This window comes from Phocoena sinus, chromosome X (assembly GCF_008692025.1).
Source record: "Phocoena sinus isolate mPhoSin1 chromosome X, mPhoSin1.pri, whole genome shotgun sequence".
Classification (NCBI taxonomy): domain Eukaryota; kingdom Metazoa; phylum Chordata; class Mammalia; order Artiodactyla; family Phocoenidae; genus Phocoena; species Phocoena sinus.
Window position 1 is genome coordinate 64,495,307 of NC_045784.1, and position 21,418 is coordinate 64,516,724.

Consider the following 21,418-nt stretch of genomic DNA (forward strand, 5'->3'; position numbering starts at 1 on the left):
AGGAAACAGTCACTCAAGCCCAGGACGTGCAGAGACCCCCAGGTAGGATAAACCCAAGGAGGAACACACCAAGACAAAATAGTACTCAACTTGACAAAATTAAAGATAAAGAAAAATTATTAAAGCAACAAGGGAAAAGCAACAAAAACATACACAGGAACTCCCATATCCCATAAGGTGATCAGCGGATTTCTCAACAGAAACTCTGTAGGCCAGAAGCGAGTGGTACAATATATTTAAAGTAATGAAAGGGAAAAATCTACAAACAAGAAGAGTCTACCCAGCAAGGCTCACATTCAGATTTGATGGAGAATCTAAAGCTTTACAGACAAGTAAAGGCTAAGAGAATTCAGCACTACCAGACCAGCCTTAAAACAAATGCTAAAGATTGTTCTCTAAGTGGAAAAGAAAAGGCCACAACTAGAAACAGGAAAATTATGAATGGAAAAGCTCACTGGTAAAGGCAAACATAGTGTAAAGCAAGGAAATCATCTGTACACAAATATATCAAAATCAGCAGTTAGTGAGGAGAGAACAAATGCAGGGTATTGAAAATGCATTTGAAATTAAAAGACCAGCAACTTAAAACAACCTTGCTTATATACAGACTACCATATCAAAACCTTATGGTAACTGCAAGCCACAAATCTACAATAGATACACACACAAAAAAGAAAAAGGAATCCAAATACAACACTAAAGTTAGTCATCAATTAACAAGAGAACAAAAGAGGAAGGGGAGAAAAAAGACCTAAAGAAACAAATCCAAAACAATTAACAAAAGGGTAATAAGAACATACATATCGATAATTACCTTAAACATAAATGGATTAAGTGCTCCAACCAAAAGACAGACTGGCTGAATGGATACAGAAACAAGACCCCTATATATGCTGTCTATAAGAGACCCATTTCAGATCTAGGGACACACACAGACTGAAAGTGATGGGATGGAAAAAGGTATTCCATACAAATGGAAATCAAAAGAAAGCTGTGGTAGCAATACTCATATCAGACAAAGTAGACTTTAAAATGAAGACTGTTACAGGAGACAGGGAAGGACACTACATAATGATTAAGAGATTAATCCAAGAAGAAGATATAACAATTGTAAATATATATGCACCCAACATAGGAGCACCTCAATGTATAAGGCAAATACTAACAGCCATGAAGGGAGAAATCAATAGTAACACAATAATGGGGGACTTTAACACACCATTTTCATCAGTGGACAGATCATCCAGACAGAAAATCAACAAGGAGACACAGGCCTTAAATGACACATTAGACCAGATGGACTTAACTGATACTTATAGAGAATTCCATCCAAAAGCAGCAGAATACACGTTTTTGTCATGTGCACATGGAACATTTTCCAGGATTGATCACAAGCTGGGCCACAAAGTGAGCCTCGGTAAATTTAAGAAAACTGAAATCATATCAAGTGTCTTTTCTGACTACACGCTATGAGATTAGAAATCAACTACAAGAAAAATAAGTAAAAATTATAAACATGTGGAGGCTAAAAAATATGCTACTAAACAACCAATGGATCACTGAAGAAATCAAAAAATACCTAGAAACAAATGAAAACAAAAGCCCAAAGATCCCAAACCTATGGGACACAGTAAAAACAGTTCGAAGAAGGAAGTTTATAACAATACAATCTTACCTCAGGAAACAAGAAAAATCACAAATAAACAACCTAAATGTACACCTAAAGCAACTAGAGAAAGGAGAACAAACAAAACCCAAAGTTAGCAAAAGAAAGAAATCAAAGATAAGAGCAAAAATAAATGAAATAGAAATGAAGGAAACAACAGAAAAGATCAATGAAACTAAAAGCTGGTTCTTTGAAAAGATAAACAAAATTGACAAACCTTTACCCAGGCTCATCATGAAAAAAAGGGAGAGGGCTGAAATCAATAAAATTAGAAATGAAAAAGGAGAAGTTATAATGGACACCACAGAAATCCAAAGGACCATAAGAGACTACTACAATCAACTATATGCCAATAAAATGTACAACTTGGAAGAAATGGACAATTCTTAGAAAGGTACAATCTCCCAAGACTGAACAAGGAAGAAATAGAAACTATAAACAGACGAATCACAAGTACTGAAATTGAAAATGTGATTAAAAAACTCCCAACAAACAGAAGTCCAGGACCTGATGTCTTCACAGGCAAATGCTATCAAACATTTAGAAGAGTTAACAACAATTCTTCTGAAACTATTCCAAAAAACAGCAGAGGAAGGAACACTCCCAAATGCATTCTATGAGGCCATCATCACCGTTATACAAAAACCAGACAGACATACCACGAAAAAAGAAAATTACAGGCCAATATCACTAATGAACAGAGACGCAAAAATCCTCAACAAAATACTATCAAACTGAATCCAACAATACATTAAAAGTATCATACACCATGATCAAGTGGGATTTATCCCAGGGATGCAAGGATTTTTCAATATCTGCAAATCAATCAGTGTGATACACCACATCAACAAAATGAAGAATAAAAACCAAATGATCATCTCAATAGAGAAAAAGGTTTTGACAAAACTTAGCACCCATTTATGGTAAAAACTCTCCAGAAAGTGGGCACAGAGGGAACCTACCTCAACATAATAAAGGCTATATATGACAAAACTACAGCTAACATCATACTCAATGGCAAAAAGCTGAAAGCATTTCCTTTAAGATCTGGAACAAGGTAAGGATGCCCACTCTCACCGCTTTTATTCAACATAGTTTCGGAAGTCCTAGCCACAGCAGAGAAGAAAAAGGAATAAAAGGAATCCAAATTGGAAAAGAAGAAGTAAAACTGTCAGTGTTTGCAGATGACATGATACTATATGTAGAAAATCCTAAAGATGCTACCAGAAAACAACTAGAGCTCATCAATGAATTTGGTAAAGCTGCAGGATACAAAATTAATACACAGAAATCTGTTGCATTTCTATACACCAACAATGAAAGATCAGAAAGAGAAATTAAAGAAACAATTCCATTTACCATCACATCAACAAGAATAAAATACCTAGGGATATACCTACCTAAGGAGGCAAAAGACCTGTACTCTGAAAACTATAAGATGCTAGTGAAAGAAATCAAAGATGACACACATGGAAAGATCTACCATGTTGGGACTTCTCTGGTGGTCCAGTGGGTAACACTCCATGCTCCCAATGCAGGGGGCCTAGGCTCGATCCGTGGTCGGGAACTAGATCCTGCATGCCATAACTAAGAGTCTGCATGCTGCACCTAAGAAGTTCGCATGCCACAACTAAAGATCCCACATGCTGTAACGAAGGTCCCACTTGCTGCAACTAAGTCCTGGTGCAGCCTTATTGCACCAGGACTTAGTTGCAGCAAGTGGGACCTTCGTTACAGCATGTGGGATCTTTAGTTGTGGCATGCGAACTTCTTAGGTGCAGCATGCTCTTGGATTGGAAGAATCAATATTGTCAAAATGACTATATTACCCAAGGTAATCTACAGCTTTGATGCAATGCCTATCTAATTATCAATGGCATTTTCACAGAACTACAACAAAAAAATCTTAAAATTTGTACAGTGCCACAAAAGACCCTAAATATCTACAGCAAACTTAAGAAAGAAAAATGGAGCTAGAGGAATCAAGGCTCCCTGACTTCAGACTATACTACAAATCTACACTCATCAAAACAGTATGGTACTGGCACAAAAACAGAAATATAGATCAAAAGGATAGAAAGCCCAGAAATAAACCCATGCACCTATGGCCAATTAATCTACCACAAAGGAGGCAAGACTATAAAATGGAGGAAAGACAGTCTCTTCAATAAATAGTGCTAGGAAAACTGGACAGCTACATGTAAAAAACTGAGATTAGAATATTCTTTAATACCATGCATAAAAATAAACTCAAAATGGATTAAAGACCTAAATGTAAGACCGGATACTATAAAACGCTTAGAGGAAAACATAGGCAGAACACCCTTTGACAAAAATCACAGCAATATCTTTTTCAATCTGTCTCACAGGGTAACGGAAATAAAAACAAAAATAAACAAGTGGGACCTAATAAAACTCAAAAGCTTTTGCACAGCAAAGGAAGCCATAAACAAACTGAAAAGACAACCCACAGACTGGGAGAAAATATTTGCAAACAAGGTATTAGTCTCCAAACTTTACAAACAGCTCATGCAGCTCAATATTGAAAAAACAAACAACCTAATCAAAAAATGGGCAGAGGACCTAAAGAGACATTTCTCCAAAGACATACAGATGGCCAGGAGGCCCATGAAAAGATGCTCAACATCGCTAATTATTAGAGAAGTGCAAATCAAAACTACAATGAGATATCACCTCATACCAGTCAGAATGGCCATCATCAAAAAATCTGCAAACAATAAATGCTAGATAGGGTGTGGAGAAAAGGGAACCCTCTTACACTGTTGGTGGGAATGTAAAATAGTATGGCCACTATGGAGAACAGTATGGAGGTTCCTTAAAATACTAAAAATAGAGCTACCCTATGATTCAGCAATCCCACTCTTGGGCATATATCTGGAGAAAACCATAATTTGAAATGATACATGCACCTCACTGTTCACTGCTGTACTGTTTACAATAGCCAAAACATGAAAGCAACCTAAGTGTCCATCAACAGATGAATGGATAAAGAAGATGTGGTATATATATCCAATGCAATATTACTCAGCCATTAAAAAGACTGAAATAATGCCATTTGCAGCAGCATGGATGGACTTGGAGATTATACTTCACACTAAGTAAAGTTAAGTCAGACAGAAAAAGACAAATATATGATATTGCTTATATGTGGAATATAAAAAAAATGATGCAAATGAACTTGTTTACGAGACAGAAATGGACTCACAGACTTAGAGAATGAACTTATGGTTATCATGGGGGCAGGGTGCGGGGAGGGATAGATTGGGAGTTCGGGATTGACATGTACACAGTGCTATATTTAAAATAAAATGCCTTTTCATGAAAAATAAATAAAATAAAAATTTTCTAAATAAATATAACAAATCCTCATGCTAAACAACTGACTTAGAAATTAAGCTGTTTTAAACATATGGCAGATCAAGTAATGTGCCCTGAAACTTAACTCCATATGCAAATATATGTCATATATGCTCTAAAGCTGAAATTAGGCCTATCCTTCAACAATAGGGTTTTACTATATATTCAAGTAAAACGTAGGTGAATGGAGGCAACTGACAAATTACATCAGTCTATCTTCAGTTTTAGATTAAGGGGATTCATTCATGAAATTATGATTGCTGTTAAGAGTTTGGTATTTAATACAAAGATGTTATGATGTTTAATGTAGTTGCTGGGTAGTACCATGACATCAGTGTCACAACATCTTGGTGCTTCACAATACTTGTTATGAAATGAATATACACTGATACCAGAACCGCAGGCTGTGTGTGCCTAATTTGCATCTTAGTGAGTTGCTCCATGATAAGTGAAAGGCTTTCTGGTGAGTACCGTGTCACAATCATTTATAAGACCTATTTTAATGAATGTTAAGTGGCAAAAAGCAGAAAGACTAAAACCTTCCTTTGTCAGCAGGTTAGTTGATTCCCACAGCTCTGCAAGATGAAAAGGTAATACAACAAGAGCATAACGTGTCACACACAGTTTCAAAAAGAGATATATTTGCAAATGGACTTAACAGTGTGATAATATAATGCAACCTGGCATTCTTACTATCAACACTTCCTACATTGGGGAAAAGGGCTAGGTATTTGGCTCTACAGAACCTTCTATTGAAGCTCATTCAAAATATGAAAGAATGCAGCTATTTTACTGAAACTTCTAAGGAAAAAAGTTAAGCAATTTGAATTAAAGAGTTTTATGCTTTCACGATCATTTACCTCTTCAGTAATTGAATCTAATGATGAAGTAGCTTCATCATAGAGAATGACTGGGGGGTCCTTCAAAATGGCTCTTGCAATTGCTACTCTTTGCTTTTCTCCTCCTAGTAAAGAAAATTTTTAGTTTAAGAGAGCATAACATACATATTTTATATTTCTAGTATTTCCATTAATTACAACTACCAAATAATACCTTCAATATTTATCTTTACTGATTACTGATCATTTTACTCAGCTATAAGAGTTTATGTTCATATATAATATCCTTTGACAAACTACATTCCCTGGAACATAAATGTGATTCTGAATTCTGACTTCATGGCAGGCGAAAAGAACAAGGAGGGGAGGTGACAACTTTGATTCCAGAATTAACCTCCCTCACCAGAAATATGCTCATGACATGTTACTTTATATGTACTTTATATTACTTCCCAATGAAGAGCAACCTCAGATAGAAAAATTTCAATATTAGAGAATCAACAAAGCCAAAACCAAATTCAATATCTGAAGCCTGAAAACTTGAAGACATGAAACTATGAATATCTAAATTTATTTCTTAACATAAAAAAGTACCATTCAGCCAGTATTCTTAAAGACTTTTTTTTTTTGACAGAAAGCTATTATTTTCACAGCACTCTTCAAAGTTAAGGCTACAAACTAGGACCTCTTATTTCACCTTAGTTATTTGCTATAGGACTCTAGCATAGCAGAATTTTAAAACAGAAAGGAAACAGAAGCCCAGAAAGGTTAAGTAATTTGCTCAAAGTCACAGGCAAGTTCTAGCAAAATCTGCTAGAACCGACTAATTACCCCTGACTATTCCCAGTCCAATGCTCTTCCTTTCATAATGTACAAACGCATAATTACTCTTAAATTTATTCTAGAGAAAAGAAAGGAATCTTTCTTTCTCCACTGGGACTCCTGCAGGTCTAAGGCCATCAATCTTACATAAAACTATGGTTGGAAGTACAAAAGATGGTGCTTTGCTGAATATGTCCCTTTTGGCTTCTTTTCTTGTTCATTATCCATTAATTTTTCAATGTCTGAAAAAACCTGTACTTTTTAGCATCAGTAACCTCTTCAGAAAACAAGCTCTACCTGTTGATTATCTGGTACACAAGTATTATTTCACTTTTATCTGTTCTTCAATTATTATCTTCAACCTGTAAGAGGGGCTCCTTATGTCTAATATTAGTGAATACATGTATATTCATACGATCCACACTCTTCCTCATTTTGTAAGTTCAAAATTCTCCTGTCAAGACAGGCAGTATGCCAGAACAATCTGCTTACCCACCTAGCAACTCAGCAGCAGAAAGCTCCTAAAAGAACTAGATACTCAGAGGAAGAACTAGTTTACACGTTTCCCAAATTTCAAGTGGAAACCAACCCAGTTTCAATTCTATTCAATAGAATTTGGAAAAGAAACATTTCTTTGTTCTCTACCAAAATTATTTGCATAGGTGCTAAATAATATATTGCTCATTTGGAGAGGCCTGGTTGTAAGGCAATGGGTATTAGATAAGAATAAAATTTTGTTAAACATTCCTACCCCCAAAGGCATGCAGAGAGGAACAAAATGATTGAAAAATGGGATGCAGCATAGCTAACTGAAGCAAAGTCATGTTTGAGAGGGCTAGTCTATTACGTGACAAATTGGGTATCTCTAGAATTAGCCCAACGGATAAATAATCTGGGGTGTGGGCTAGTTAATTGCAAAGTCCTATGAAGAGCAATGGTAAAGTATAAAGGTGGACTGGAATGAAGCAGGCATCTTATACTATCAGGTAATGACTAAATAGCTACTACAAACCACCTAAACTTGAAAATAATCTTTGCTTAGTATTTTCTAAACCTAGATCAAACCTTTCTAATAGACTGTAAATTCCTTGAGAGTAGGTCCCTTGATGCTTCATCTTTTTAACTCTCAAATCATTTAGCACAGCTGCTTGCACACAGCTTGTACCTAATCAATGTGAATAACTGAAGCCAGCTTACAATGAAGAGGAACAGGGATTCATTAAAATTCATGTGGAGTATTCTTCATTCTCTTTTTCCTTACCCTCATCCCTAATCTAGACATTTCGTATCCAAACTAAACTAGAATGAAGAGTAAATGTAAAGGATGCAGTATGTTTATGAGTTACATTAATACTTTCAGGTATTAGATATCATTATACTTTTAGAATTCAAATAATTTAGGGCAAAGAAACATTTTTATGGATCCTCAAAAAAATTCAGTCATTTTAGGATGATCCATTATTAAACATAGTAATCATCTCATAATTAAACACTTAAGTTAAAATGTGCAAGCCCTAAAATTTACTTGGCCACTGAACCAACAAAGACATGAAAATGAAGTTGGCTCTAAGGAAGTATAAGTATAAGGAGGTCTAAAGTATTGAAAACATCCCATAATGATCTAGGAAATTATGAGGAGATACACTATTTACTATCAAATTTCTTGTCCCTACTCTTACTTCTTTCCCATGTGAATAATGACCTTGGCTTTTAATATTAAGATTATAGATAATAAGTTAACACTGATCTCAACATGTATCAGTAACTTACTATTAAGCACTTACAGTGTTTGCAGCTTCAAGTGAAAGAAAGAGACTTGCATGATTTGAGAACAATTACTTCTAGCAAGCTGAATTGTTTACAGTGACAGGCAGGAAACGGGAATTTGTCAAAAGAGACTGGATGAGCACTATGTTTGTACTCTGTCATTACATTTTCTAGTAAATGGCCCTGACAAATTAAAGTGTGAAGGGAGTATATAAGTGGGGGCCAGGTCTAAAATCTTTGATTACCTGAAAGCTTGAGTCCTCGTTCCCCTACTTGGGTGTCATATCCATGTGGCATTCGAAGAATTGCATCATGTAGTCCAGCTAATTTTGCCACTGCATACACTTCCTCTGGTGAAGCATTGATGTTTCCATATAAGAGGTTGTAGTAAATGGTATTATGGAAGAGGACAGCATCCTGGAGCAGATTTATATATACACACATAGACATGCATGTTCATATTTAACAATTCAAAGAATAGTAAAGACATAAAGGCATAAAAAGTAAAACATTGTAACTCCTTTTATCACCCCCTCATGCCTGCTCCATTTCCTTTCCCAGAGCTAATCACCATGAACAATTTGTTGCGTTATTATCCTAGACTTTTTCTGACGCATTTATGTGCCTAAACAAACACTTTTTTTTCCAACAGAAGTGGGGCCATACTATACATATTCGTTTGTAAGTTGCTTTTTTCACTTAACACAACCTGGAAATTGTTCATGTCAGTAACAGAAACCTACCTCATTATTTTCAACAGTTGTGTGATACTAAGAATATATCATATTTATCTTATCCATTCCTCTACTGATGGATATTAAAACTTTTGCTACTATAAACAATGTTGAAATAAAATATCATTGTATATGTGACTTATGTAAACCCATGCATTTCTGTAAGAAGGATTCCTAGAAGCACACTGATGAGTTAAAAGGTAAGCATATGTTTATCCTTTGATAGAAATTGCCCAACTGTCTTCCAAAAACGCTCCAACAGCATATACACCAACCAACAGTGTACCAGGGTGCCAGGTCTCCATATCCTCAACAATGCTGGATATTAATAAGTTTTAGTTGTTGCTACTTTTAAGGGTAAAATGTGCTTTTTGTTTAAATTAGTATTTCCCTAATTACTAATGAAGCCGAATATGTTTTTATATGTTTCTCAGAAGCTTTTAAATTGGACTTAAAACACAGACAACAAAGAATTTATCACTATAGATTTTTGAGAAAGTTCACTGCAAGCATTCATTTGATATTTCAACTTATTCTGACATGGCACACTAAAGCTAAATTATTTAAAATGAGCATCCACCTCCTACTTTTCTTTCAGTATCCAACAGTTGGAAGGTAACAGTAAGATGAAATAAAATGATCCCATTCATTGACATTAACCAGTACCCTCAATTAATTAAGATCTTCTTTAACATCATAATCAGACCCAGAGTTACAGATACTATTTCAAATCACTTTAATAATTTTTATAACTATTACTAATATAAAATTTTCTTGTACTGAGATGGTAGTTAAAACTAATGAGTTTAAAGTTCTACTTAAACTTTAAGTAGAACTTCAGAAAATACTTATTTAAAAATATTTTACATTTAGAAAAGAAGTTAACAAACAAATGCTAACTGGAAATGTTGACAATACAAAATATGGGGCATTGAGAAGACAGCAGAGGAATGAGATGTGGAGATCACCTTCGCCCCACAAATACATCAAAAATACATCTACATGTGGAACAACTCCTACACAACACGTACTGAACGCAGGGAGAAGATCTCACACTTCCCAAAAGGCAAGAAACTCCCCACGTACCTGGGTAGGGAAAAAGAAAAAACAGAGACAAAAGAATAGGGATGGGGCCTGCACCTCTGGGAGGGAAAGGTGAAGGAGGAAATGTTTCCACACACTAGGAAACCCCTTCACTGGCAGAGACAGGGGTTGGGAGGGGGAGGGAAGCTTTGGAGCCATGGAGGAGAGCGCATCAACTGGAATGCAGAGGGCAAAGCGGAGAGATTCCGGCACAGAGGATCGGTGTCAACCAGCACTCACCAGCCTGAGAGGCTTGTCTGCTCACCCACCGGAGCGGTGGGGGCTGGGAGCTGAGGCTCGGGCTTCAGAGGTCAGATCCCAGGGAGAGGACGGGGGTTGTCTGTGTGAACACAGCCTGAAGGGGGCTAGTGTGCCATAGCTAGCCAGGAGGGAGTCCGGGAAAAAGTCTGGAACTGCCTAAGAGGCAAGAGACCATTGTTTCAGGGTGCGTGAGGAGAGGGGATTCAGAGCACCGCCTAAACAAGCTCCAGAGATGGGCACGAGCCTTGGCTATCAGCACAGACCCCAGAGACGGGCATGAGATGCTAAGGTTGCTGCTGCAGCCACCAAGAAGCCTGTGTGCAAGCACAGGTCACTATCCACACTTCCCAGGAGCTCGTGCAGCCCACCACTGCCAGGGTCCCGAGATCCAGGGACAATTTACCCAGGAGAACACACGGCACGCCTCAGGCTGTTGCAATGACACGCTGGCCTCTGCCGCTGCAGAATCACCACTCATGGCGTACCCCTCCCTCGCCCCAGCCTGAGTGAACCAGAACCCCCTATCATGCTACTACTTTAACCCCATCCTGTCTGGGCGGGGAACAGATGCCCTCAGGCAACCTACATGCACAGGAAGGGTCAAATCCAAAGATGAGTGTCAGGAGCTGTGCGAACAAAGAAGAGACAGGGAAATTTCTACCAGCAGCCTCAGGAGTAGCAGATTAAATCTCCACAATCAACTTGATGTACACTGCATCTGTGGAATACCTAAATAATGAATCATCCCAAAACTGAAGTGGTGAACGTTGAGCGCAACTGTAGACTGGGGTTTGCTTTCTGCATCTAATTTCTATCTGGTTTTATCTTTATCTTAGTTTAGTTTTTAGAGCTTACTATCATTGGTAGAGTTTATTGATTCGGTTGCTGTCTTCCTTTTTTAAATATATATATATATATATTTTTTTTTTTTTCCTTTTCCTCTTTTTATGGCTGTGTATGTGTATGCTTCTTTGTGTGATCTGGTCTGGACAGCTTGCCTTTTACAATTTGTTCTAGGGTTCTGCCTGCCCGTTTTTCTTGTTTTGTTTTGTTTTTAGTATAGTTTTTAGCACTTGTTATCACTGGTGGATTTGTTTTTTGGTTTAGTTGCTCTCTTCTTTCTTTCTTTTTATTACTTTTTTATTTCTTTATTTTTAATACTTTATGAAATTTTTTATTTTAATAAGTTTATTTTATTTTATTTCTGTTTCTTTTTTTCCCCTCCCTTTTCTTCTGAGCTGTGCAGCTGACAGGGTCTTCATGCTCCATCTGGGTGTCAGGCCTGACCCTCTGAGGTGGGAGAGCCAAGTTCAGGACATTGGTCCACCAGAGACCTCCCAGCTCCACGTACTATCAAACCGCAAAAGCTCTCACAGAGATCTCCATCTCAACTCTAAGACCCAGCTCCATTCAACGAGCAGCAAGCTACAGTGCTGGACACCCTAGGCCAATCAACTAGCAAGACAGGAACACAACCCCATCCATTAGCACAGAGGCTTCCTAAAATCAAAATAAGTTTAAAGACCCCCAAAACACACCACTGGATGCCGTCCTTCCCACCAGAAAGATACAGCCTCATCCACCAGAACACAGGCAACAGTCCCTTCCACCAGGAAGCCTACACAACCCACTGAACCAACCAATGGGGGCAGACAACAAAAACAACGGGAACTACAAACCTGCAGCCTGCAAAAAGGAGATGCCAAACACAGTAAGTTAAGGAAATGAGAAGACAGAGAAATACACAGCAGATGAAGGAGCAAGGTAAAAACCCAAGAGGCCAAACAAATGAATAGGAAATAGGCTCTCTATCTGAAAAATAATTCAGAGTAATGATGGTAAAGATAATCAAAAAACTTGGAAATAGAATGGAGAAAATACAAGAAACGTTTAACAAGTACCTAAAAGAACTAAAGAGCAAAAAACAATGGTGAACAACACAATAAATGAAATAAAAAATTCTCCAGAAGGAATCAATAGCAGAATAACTGAGGCAGAAGAACAGATAAGTGACCTGGAAGATAAAATAGTGGAAATAACTACCACAGAGCAGAATAAAGAAAAAAGAATGAAAAGAATTAAGGACAGTCTCAGAGACCTCTGGGACAACAATGAATGCACGAACATTAGAATTATATGGATCCCAGAAGAAGAGAAAAAAAATAGGGACTGAGAAAATATTTGAAGAGATTACAGTTGAAAACTTCCGAAATATGGGAAAGGAAGTAGTCAATCAAGTCCAGGAATTGCACAGAGTCCCACACAGCATAAATCCAAGGAGAAACACGCCAAGACACATATTAATCACACTATCAAAAATTAAATACAAAGAAAAACTATTAAAAGCAACAAGGGAAAAGCAACAAATAACATACAAGGGAATCCCCATAAGGTTAGTAGCTGATCTTTCAGCAGAAACTCTGCAAGTCAGAAAGGACTGGCGGGACATATTTAAAAGTCATGAAAGGGAAAAACCTACAACCAAGATTACTCTACCCAGCAAGGATCTCATTCAGATTTGAAGGAGAAATTACAACATTCACAGAAGCAAAAGCTAAGAGAATGCAGAACCACCAAACCAGCTTTAAAACAAATGCTAAAGGAACTTCTCCAGGCAGGAAACACAAGAGAAGGAAAAGACCTACAAAAACAAACCCGAAACAATTAAGAAAATGGTAATAGAAACATACATATCGATAATTACCTTAAATGTAAATGGATTAGATGCACCAACCAAAAGACACAGACTGACTAAATAAATACAAAAATAAGACCAGTATATATGCTGTCTACAAGGGAACCACTTCAGACATACAGACACATAGACTGAAAGTGAGGGGATGGAGAAAGATATTCCACGTAAATGGAAATCAAAAGAAAGCTGGAGTAGCAACTGTCGTATCAGACAAAATGGATTTTATATTTTAAAAATATCTTTATTGGAGTATAATTGCTTTACAATGGTGTTAGTTTCTTCTTTATAACAAAGTAAAACAGCTATGCATATATATCCCCATATCTCTTCCCTTTTGCATCTCCCTCCCCCCACCCTCCCTATCCCACCCCTCTAGGTGGTCACAGAGCACCGAGTCCCTCTCCCTGTGCTGTGTGGCTGCTTTCCACTACCTATTAATTTTAAATTTGGTAGTGTATATATATCCATGCCATTCCTCACTTTCTCCGAGCTTAGCCTTCCCCATCCCCGTGCCCTCAAGTCCATACTCTAGTAGGTCTGCGTATTTATTCCCATCCTGTCCCTATGTTCTTCACACCCATTTTTTCAAGATTCCATATATGGGTGTTAGCACATGATATTTGTTTTTCTCTTTCTAACTTACTTCACGGTGTTGCAGACTCTAGGACCATTCACCTCACTAAAAATAACTCAATTTCATTTCTTTTCATGGTTGAGTAATATGCCATTGTATATATGTGCCACATCTTCTTTATTCATTCATCTGTCGATGGACACTTGGGTTGCTTCCAGGTCCTGCCTATTGTAAATAGAGCACAAATAAACATTGTGGTACATGACTCTTTTTCAATTATGGTTTTCTCACAGTATATGCCCAGTAATGGGATTGCTGGGTCATATGATAATTCTATTTTTAGTTTTTTAATGAAACTCCATACTGTTCTCCATACTGGCTGTATCAATTTACATTCCCACCAACAGCACAAGAGGGTTCCCTTTTCTCCACACCCTCTCCAGCATTAATTGTTTGTAGATTTTTTCATGATGGCCATTCTGACTGGTGTGAGGTGATACCTCATTGTAGTTTTCATTTACATTTCGCTAATGATTAGTGATGTTGAGCATCCTTTCATATATTTGCAGGCAATCTGTGCATCTTCTATGGTGCAATGTCTACTTAGGTCTTCTGCCCATTTTTGGATTGGGTTGTTTGTTTTTTTGATATTGAGCTTCATGAGCTAGTTGTAAATTTTGGAGATTAATCCTTTCTCAGTTGCTTCATTTGCAAATATTTTCTCCCATTCTGAGGGTTGTCTTTTGGTCTTATTTATGGTTTCCTTTGCTGTGCAAAAGCTTTGAAGTTTCATTAGGTCCCATTTGTTTATTTTTGTTTTTATGTCCATTTCTCTAGGAGGTGGGTGAAAAAGGATCTTGCTGTGATTTATGTCATAGAGTGTTCTGCCTATGTTTTTCTCTAAGAGTTTTATAGTGTCTGGCCTCACATCTAGGTCTTTAATTCATTTTGAGTTCAGTTTTGTGTACGGTGTTAGGGAGTGTTATAATTTCATTCTTTTACATGTAGCTCTCCAGTTTTCCCAGCACCACTTACTGAAGAGGCTTTTTCTCCACTGCATATTCTTGCCTCCTTTATCAAAGATAAGGTGACCATATGTGCATGGGTTTATCTCTGGGCTTTCTATCCTGTTCCATTGACTTATATTTCTGTTTCTATGCGAGTACCATACTGTCTTGATTACTGTAGCTTTGTAGTATAGTCTGACGTCTGGGAGCCTGATTCCTCCAGCTCTTTTGTTCTTTTTCAAGAATGTTTTGGCTATTCGGGGTCTTTAGTGTTTCCATAAAAATTGTGAAATTTTTTGTTCTAGTTCTGTGAAAAACGCCAGTGGCAGTTTGACTGGGATTGCATTCGAATACATAGATTGTTTTGGGGAGTACAGTCATGTTCACAATGTTGATTCTTCCAATCCAAGAACATGGTATATCTCTCCAACTGTTTGTATCATCTTTAATTTCTTTCATCAGGGTCTTATAATTTTCTGCGTACAGATCTTCTGTCTCATTAGGTAGGTTTATTCCTAGGTATTTCATCCTTTTTGTTGCAATGATAAATGGCAGTGCTTCCTTAATTTCTCTTTCAGATTTTTTCATCATTAGTGTATAGGAATGCATTAATTTTGTATCCTGATACTTTACCAAACTCAGTGATTAGGACTAGTAGTTTTCTGGTAGCATCTTTAGGCTTCTCTATGCATAGTATCTTGTGATCTGCAAACAGTGACAGCTTTACTTCTTCTTTTCCGATTTGGATTCCTTGTATTTCATTTTCTTCTCTGATTTCTGTGGCTAAAACTTCCAAAAAAATGTTCAATAATAGTGGTGAGGTCGGGCAACCTTGTCTTGTTCCTGATCTTAGTGAAAATGGTTTCAGTTTTTCACCATTGTGGACAATGTTGCCTGTGGGTTTGTCATATATGGCCTTTATTAAGTTGAGAAAAGTTCCCCCTATGCCTACTTTCTGGAGGGTTTTTTATCATTAATGGGTGCTGAATTTTGTCAAAAGCTTTTTCTGCATCTATTGACATGATCATATGGTTTTTATTCTTCACTTTATTAATATGATGTATCACATTGATTGATTTGCGTATATTGAAGAATCCTTGCATTCCTGGAAAAAACCCCACTTGATCATGGTGTGTGATCCTTTTAATGTGCTGTTGGATTATGTTCCTAGTATTCTGCTGAGGATTTTTGCATCTATGTTCATCAGTGATATTGGCCTGTAGTTTTCTTTCTTTGTGACATCCTTGTCTGGTTTTGGTATCAGGGTGATGGTGGCCTCATAGAATGAGTTTTGGAGTGTTCCTCCCTCTGCTATACTTTGGAACAGTTAGAGAAGGAGAGCTGTTAGCTCTTCTCTAAATGTTTGATACAATTCGCCTGTGAAGCCATCTGGTCCTGGACTTTCGTTTGTTGTAAGATTTTTAAATCACAGCTTCAATTTCAGTGCTTGTGATTGGTCTGTGTATATTTTCTATTCCCTCCTGGTTCAGTATAGGAAGGTTGTGCTTTTCTACGAATTTGTTCATTTCTTGCAGATTGTCCATTTTATTGGCATATAGTTGCTTGTAGTAATCTCTCATGATCCTTTGTGTTTCTGCAGTGTCAGTGGTTACTTCTTTTTCATGTCTAATTCTATTGAGTTTTCCCCCTTTTTTCTTGATCAGTCTGGTTAATGGTTTATCAATTTGTTTATCTTCTCAAAGAAAGAGCTTTCTGTTTTATTGATCTTTGATACTGTTTTCTTCATTTCTTTTTCATTTATTTCTGATATGATCTTTATGATTTCCTTCCTTCTGTTACCTTTGGGTTATTTTGTTTTTCTTTCTCTAATTGCTTTATGTGTAAGGTTAGGTTGTTTATTTCAGATGTTTCTTGTTTCTTAAGGTAGTACTGCATTGCTATAAACTTCTCTCTTAGAAGTGCTTTTGCTGTATCCCACAGATTTTGGTTCACTGTGTTTTCATTGTCATTTGATTCTAGGTATTTTTTGATTTCCTGTTTGATTTCTTCAGTGATCTCTTGGTTATTAAGTGGTATGTTGCTTAGCCTCCATGTGTTTGTATGTTTTATAGATTTTTTTCCTGTAATTGATATATAGTCTCATAGAACTGTGGTTGGAAAAGACACTTGATACGATTTCAAATATCTGAAATTTACCAAGGCTTGACTTGTCACCCAATATATGATCTATCCAGGAGAATGTTCCATGAGCACTTGAGAAGAAAGTGTATTGTGTTTTTTATGGATGGAATGTCCTATAAATATCAATTAAGTCCATGTTGTTTAATGTGTCATTTAAAGCTTGTGTTTCCTTATATATTTTCATTTTGGATGATCTCTCCATTGGTGATACTGTGGTGTTAAAGTCCCCTACTATGAGTGTGTTACTGTTGATTTCCCCTTTTATGGCTGTTAGCATTTGCCTTATGTATTGAGGTGCTCCTATGTTGGGTGCATAAATATTTACAATTGTTATATCTTCTTCTTGGATTGATCCCTTGATCATTATGTAGGGTCATTCTTTGTCTCTTGTAATAGTGTTTATCTTAAAGCCTCTTTTGTCTGATATGAGAATTGCTACTCCAGCTTTTTTTTTGATTTCCATTTGCATGGAACATCTTTTTTCATGTCCTCACTTTCAGTCTGTTTGGTGTCCCTATGTCTGAAGTGGGCCTTTTGTATACAGCATATGTATGGGTCTTGTTTTGGTATCCATTCAGCCAGTCTATGTGTGTTGGTTCGAGCATTTAATCCACTTACATTTAAGGTAATTATTGATATGTATGTTTCTATTACCATTTTCTTAAGTGTTTCGGGTTTGTTATTGTAGATCTTTTCCTTCTCTTGTGTTTCCTGCCTAGAGAAGTTCCTTTAGCATTTGTTGTAAAGCTGGTTTGGTGGTGGTGAATTCTTTTAGCTTTTTTTTTTTTTTTTTTTGCAGTACATGGACCTCTCACTGTTGTGGCCTCTCCCGCTGTGGAGCACAGGCTCCAGACGCGCAGGCTCAGCGGCCATGGCTCACGGGACTAGCCGCTCCGCGGCATGTGGGATCTTCCCAGACTGGGACATGAACCCGTGTCCCCTGCATCGGCATGAGACTCTCAACCACTGCACCACAAGGGAAGCCCTGAATTCTCTTAGCTTTTGCTTGCTTGTAAAGGTTTAAATTTCTCTGTCGAATCTGAATGAGATTCTTCCTGGATAGAGTAATCTTGGGTGTAGGTTTTTCCCTTTCATCACTTTAAATATGTCCCGCCACTCCCTTCTGGCTTGCAGACTTTTTGCTGAAATATCAGTTGTTAACCTATATAAGATTCCCTTGTATGTTATATATTGCTAATCCCTTGCTGCTTTTAATATTTTTTTCTTTGTATTTAATTTTTGATAGTTTGATTAATATGTGTCTTGGTGTTTCTCCTTGGATTTATCCTGTATGGTAGTCTCTGCACTTCCTGGACTTGATTAACCATTTCCTTTCCCATATTAGGGAAGTTTTCAACTATAATCTCTTCAAATATTTTCTCACTCCCTTTCTTTTTCTCTTCTTCTTCTAGGACCTCTATAATTCGAATGTTAGTGCATTTAATGTTGTCCAAGAGGTCTCTGAGACTGTCCTCAATTCCTTTCATTCTTTACCTTTATTTTCTTCTGCAGTAGTTAGTTCCATTATTTTATCTTCCAGGTCACTTATCCATTCTTCTGCCTTAGTTATCCTGCTATTGATTCCTTCTAGAGAATTTTTTATTTTATTTATTATGCTGTTCATCATTGTTGTTTGCTCTTTAGTTCTTCTAGGTCCTTGTTAAATGTTCTGGTACTTTATCCATTCTATTTCCAAGATTTTGGATCATCTTTACTATCATTACTCTGAATTCTTTTTCAGGTAGACTGCCTATTTCCTCTTCATTTGTTAGGTCTGGTGGGTTTTTACCTCACTCCTTCATCTGCTGTGCGTTTGCTTGTCTTCTCATTTTGCTTAACTTACTGTGTTTGGGGTCTCCTTTTTGCAGGCTACAAGTCTGTAGTGCCCAGTTTTTCTGCTATCTGCCCCTCGTGGCTAAGGTTGGTTCAGTGGGTTGTGTAGGCTTCCTGGTGGAGGGGACTTGTGCCTGTGTTCTGGTGGATGAGGCTGGATTTTGTCTTTCTGGTGGGGAGGTCTGCATCTGGTGGTGTGTTTTGGGGTGTCTGTGACCTTATTATGATTTTACGCAGCACCTCTGTTAATGGGTGGGCTTGTGTTCTTGTCTTGCTAGTTGTTTGGCATAGTGCATCCAGCATGTATCTTGCTGGTCATTGAGTGTAGCTGGGTACTGGCGCTGAGATGGAGATCTCTGGGAGAGCTTTCGTTGTTTGATATTATGTGGAGCTGGGAGGTCTCTGGTGCACCAATGTCCTGAACTCGGCTCTCCCACCTCATAAGCACAGGCCTGACAGCTTACTGGAGCACCAAGATCCTGGCATCCACACAGCTCAGAATAAAAAGGAGAAAAAATGAAAGAAAGAAAGAAAAATAATAAAATAAAATATAGTTATTAAAATAAAAAATAGTTATAAAAAATAAAAAAATTAGGGGCCTTCCTTGTGGCGCAGTGGTTGAGAGTCGGCCTGCCGATGCAGTGGACATGGGTTCATGCCCCGGTCCGGGAAGATGCGGGAAGATGCCACATGCTGTGGAGCGGCTAGGCCCATGAGCCATGGCCGCTGAGCCTGCGTGTCTGGAGCCTGTGCTCCACAATGGGAGAGGCCAAAACAGTGAGAGGCCTGCGTACCGCAAAAAAAAAAAAAATAATAAATAAGTCAAAAAATTAAAAAGTAATTCAAAAAGGAAACAAAGAAAGGCACAAGACAGCAACCAAAACAAAAAACAAATCCACCAATAATAAGAAAAATTAAAAACTATAGTTAAAAGAAAGAAAAAAAAAGAAAACGGGCAGACAGAACACTAGGACAAATGGTAAAAGCAGTTATAGAGACAAAATTACACACAGAAGCATACACATAAACACTCACAAAAATAGAAAACTGAAAAAAAATATATATTGTTGCTCCCAACGTCCACTACCACAATTTGTAATGATTTGTTGTCTATTCAGGTACTCCACAGATTCAGGGTACGTCAAGTTGACTGTGGAGAGTTAATCCACTGCTCCTGAGGCTGCTGGGAGAAATTTCCCTTTCTCTTCTTTGTTCACACAGCTACTGGGGTTCAGCTTTGGATTTGCCCCTGCCTTTATGTGTAGGTCGCCTGAGGGTGTCTGTTCTTCACTCAGACAGTACGGGGTCAAAGTAGCAGCTGTTTATGGGGCTCTGGCTCACTCAGGCTGGGGGGAGAGAGCGGTACCGAAGGTGGGGCGAGCCTGCAGCGGCAGAGGCCAGCATGACATTGCAACAGGCTGAGGCATGCCGTGTGTTCTCCCAGGAAAGTTGTCCCTGGATCACAGGACTCTGGCAGTGGCGGGCTGCACAGGCTCCCGGGAAGGGAGGTGTGGACAGTAACCTGTGCATGCACACAGGCTACTCGGTGACTGCAGCAGCAGCCTTAGCATCCCATGCCCGTCTCTGGGGTCCATGCTGAGAGCCTCAGCTTGCACCCATCTCTGGAGCTCATTTAGGCAGTGCTCTTAATCCCTTCTCCTCGCGTACCGCAAAACAAAAAGGCAAGGAAAAGTTTTTTGCCTCTTTGGCAGTTCCAGACTATTGCCCGACTCCCTCCAAGTTAGCTGTGGTGGACCAGTCTCCTTCAGACTGTTTTCACACAGCCAACCCCTGTCCTCTCCCTGAGATCTGACCTCCGAAGCCCAAGCCTCAGATCCCAGTCCCCACCAGCCCTGGTGGATGAGCAGACAAACCTCTTGGGCTGGTGAGTGCTGGTCAGCACTGAGCCTCTGTGTGGGAATCTCTCTGCTTTGCCCTCTCCACGCCTGTGGCTATGCTCTCCTCCGTGGCTCTGAAGCTTCCCCCCGGCCTACCCCCATTTGCGCCAGTGAAGGTGCTTTATAGTGTGTGGAAGCTTTTACTCCTTCACAACTCTCTCCCACTGGTGCAGGTCCCGTCCCTATTCTTTTGTCTCTGTTTTTTCTTTTGCCTTTTGCCCTACCCAGGTGCTTGGGGAGTTTCTTACCTTTTGGGAGGTGTGAGGTCTTCTGACAGCATTCAGAAGGTGTTCTGTAGTAGTCGTTCCACATGTAGATTTATTTCTTATGTACCTGTGGGGAGTAAGGTAATCTCCACGTCTTACTCTTCCACCATCCTGAAGGTCTTCTCAAAATAGACTTTAAAATAAAGACTATTACAAGAGACAAAGAAGGACACTACATAATGATCAAGGGATCAATCCAAGAAGACGATATAACAATTGCAAATACCTATGCACCCAACATAGGAGCACCTCAATATGTAAGGCAAATGCTAACAGCCATAAAAGGGGAAATCGGTAGTAACACAATAATAGTAGTGGACTTCAACACCACACTTCCACTAAGGGACAGATCAACCAAAATGAAAATAAATAAGGAAACACAAGTTTAAATGACACATTAAACAAATGGACTTAATTGATATTTGTAGGATACTCCATCCAAGAACAACACAA

General features: G+C 38.3%; 1 protein-coding gene across 1 annotated transcript in view; it reads right to left on the reverse strand.

Moving 5' to 3' along the window:
* ABCB7 (ATP binding cassette subfamily B member 7) overlaps positions 1-21,418 on the reverse strand; it is a 136,835-nt gene that overhangs the window by 14,765 nt on the left and 100,652 nt on the right. The window contains exons 13-14 of the mRNA XM_032619708.1: positions 8,718-8,889; positions 5,905-6,008 (exon numbers count right to left, since the gene is read on the reverse strand). Of these exons, the coding sequence (XP_032475599.1) occupies positions 5,905-6,008; positions 8,718-8,889 (276 nt within the window). The remainder of the gene's footprint in view (positions 1-5,904; positions 6,009-8,717; positions 8,890-21,418) is intronic.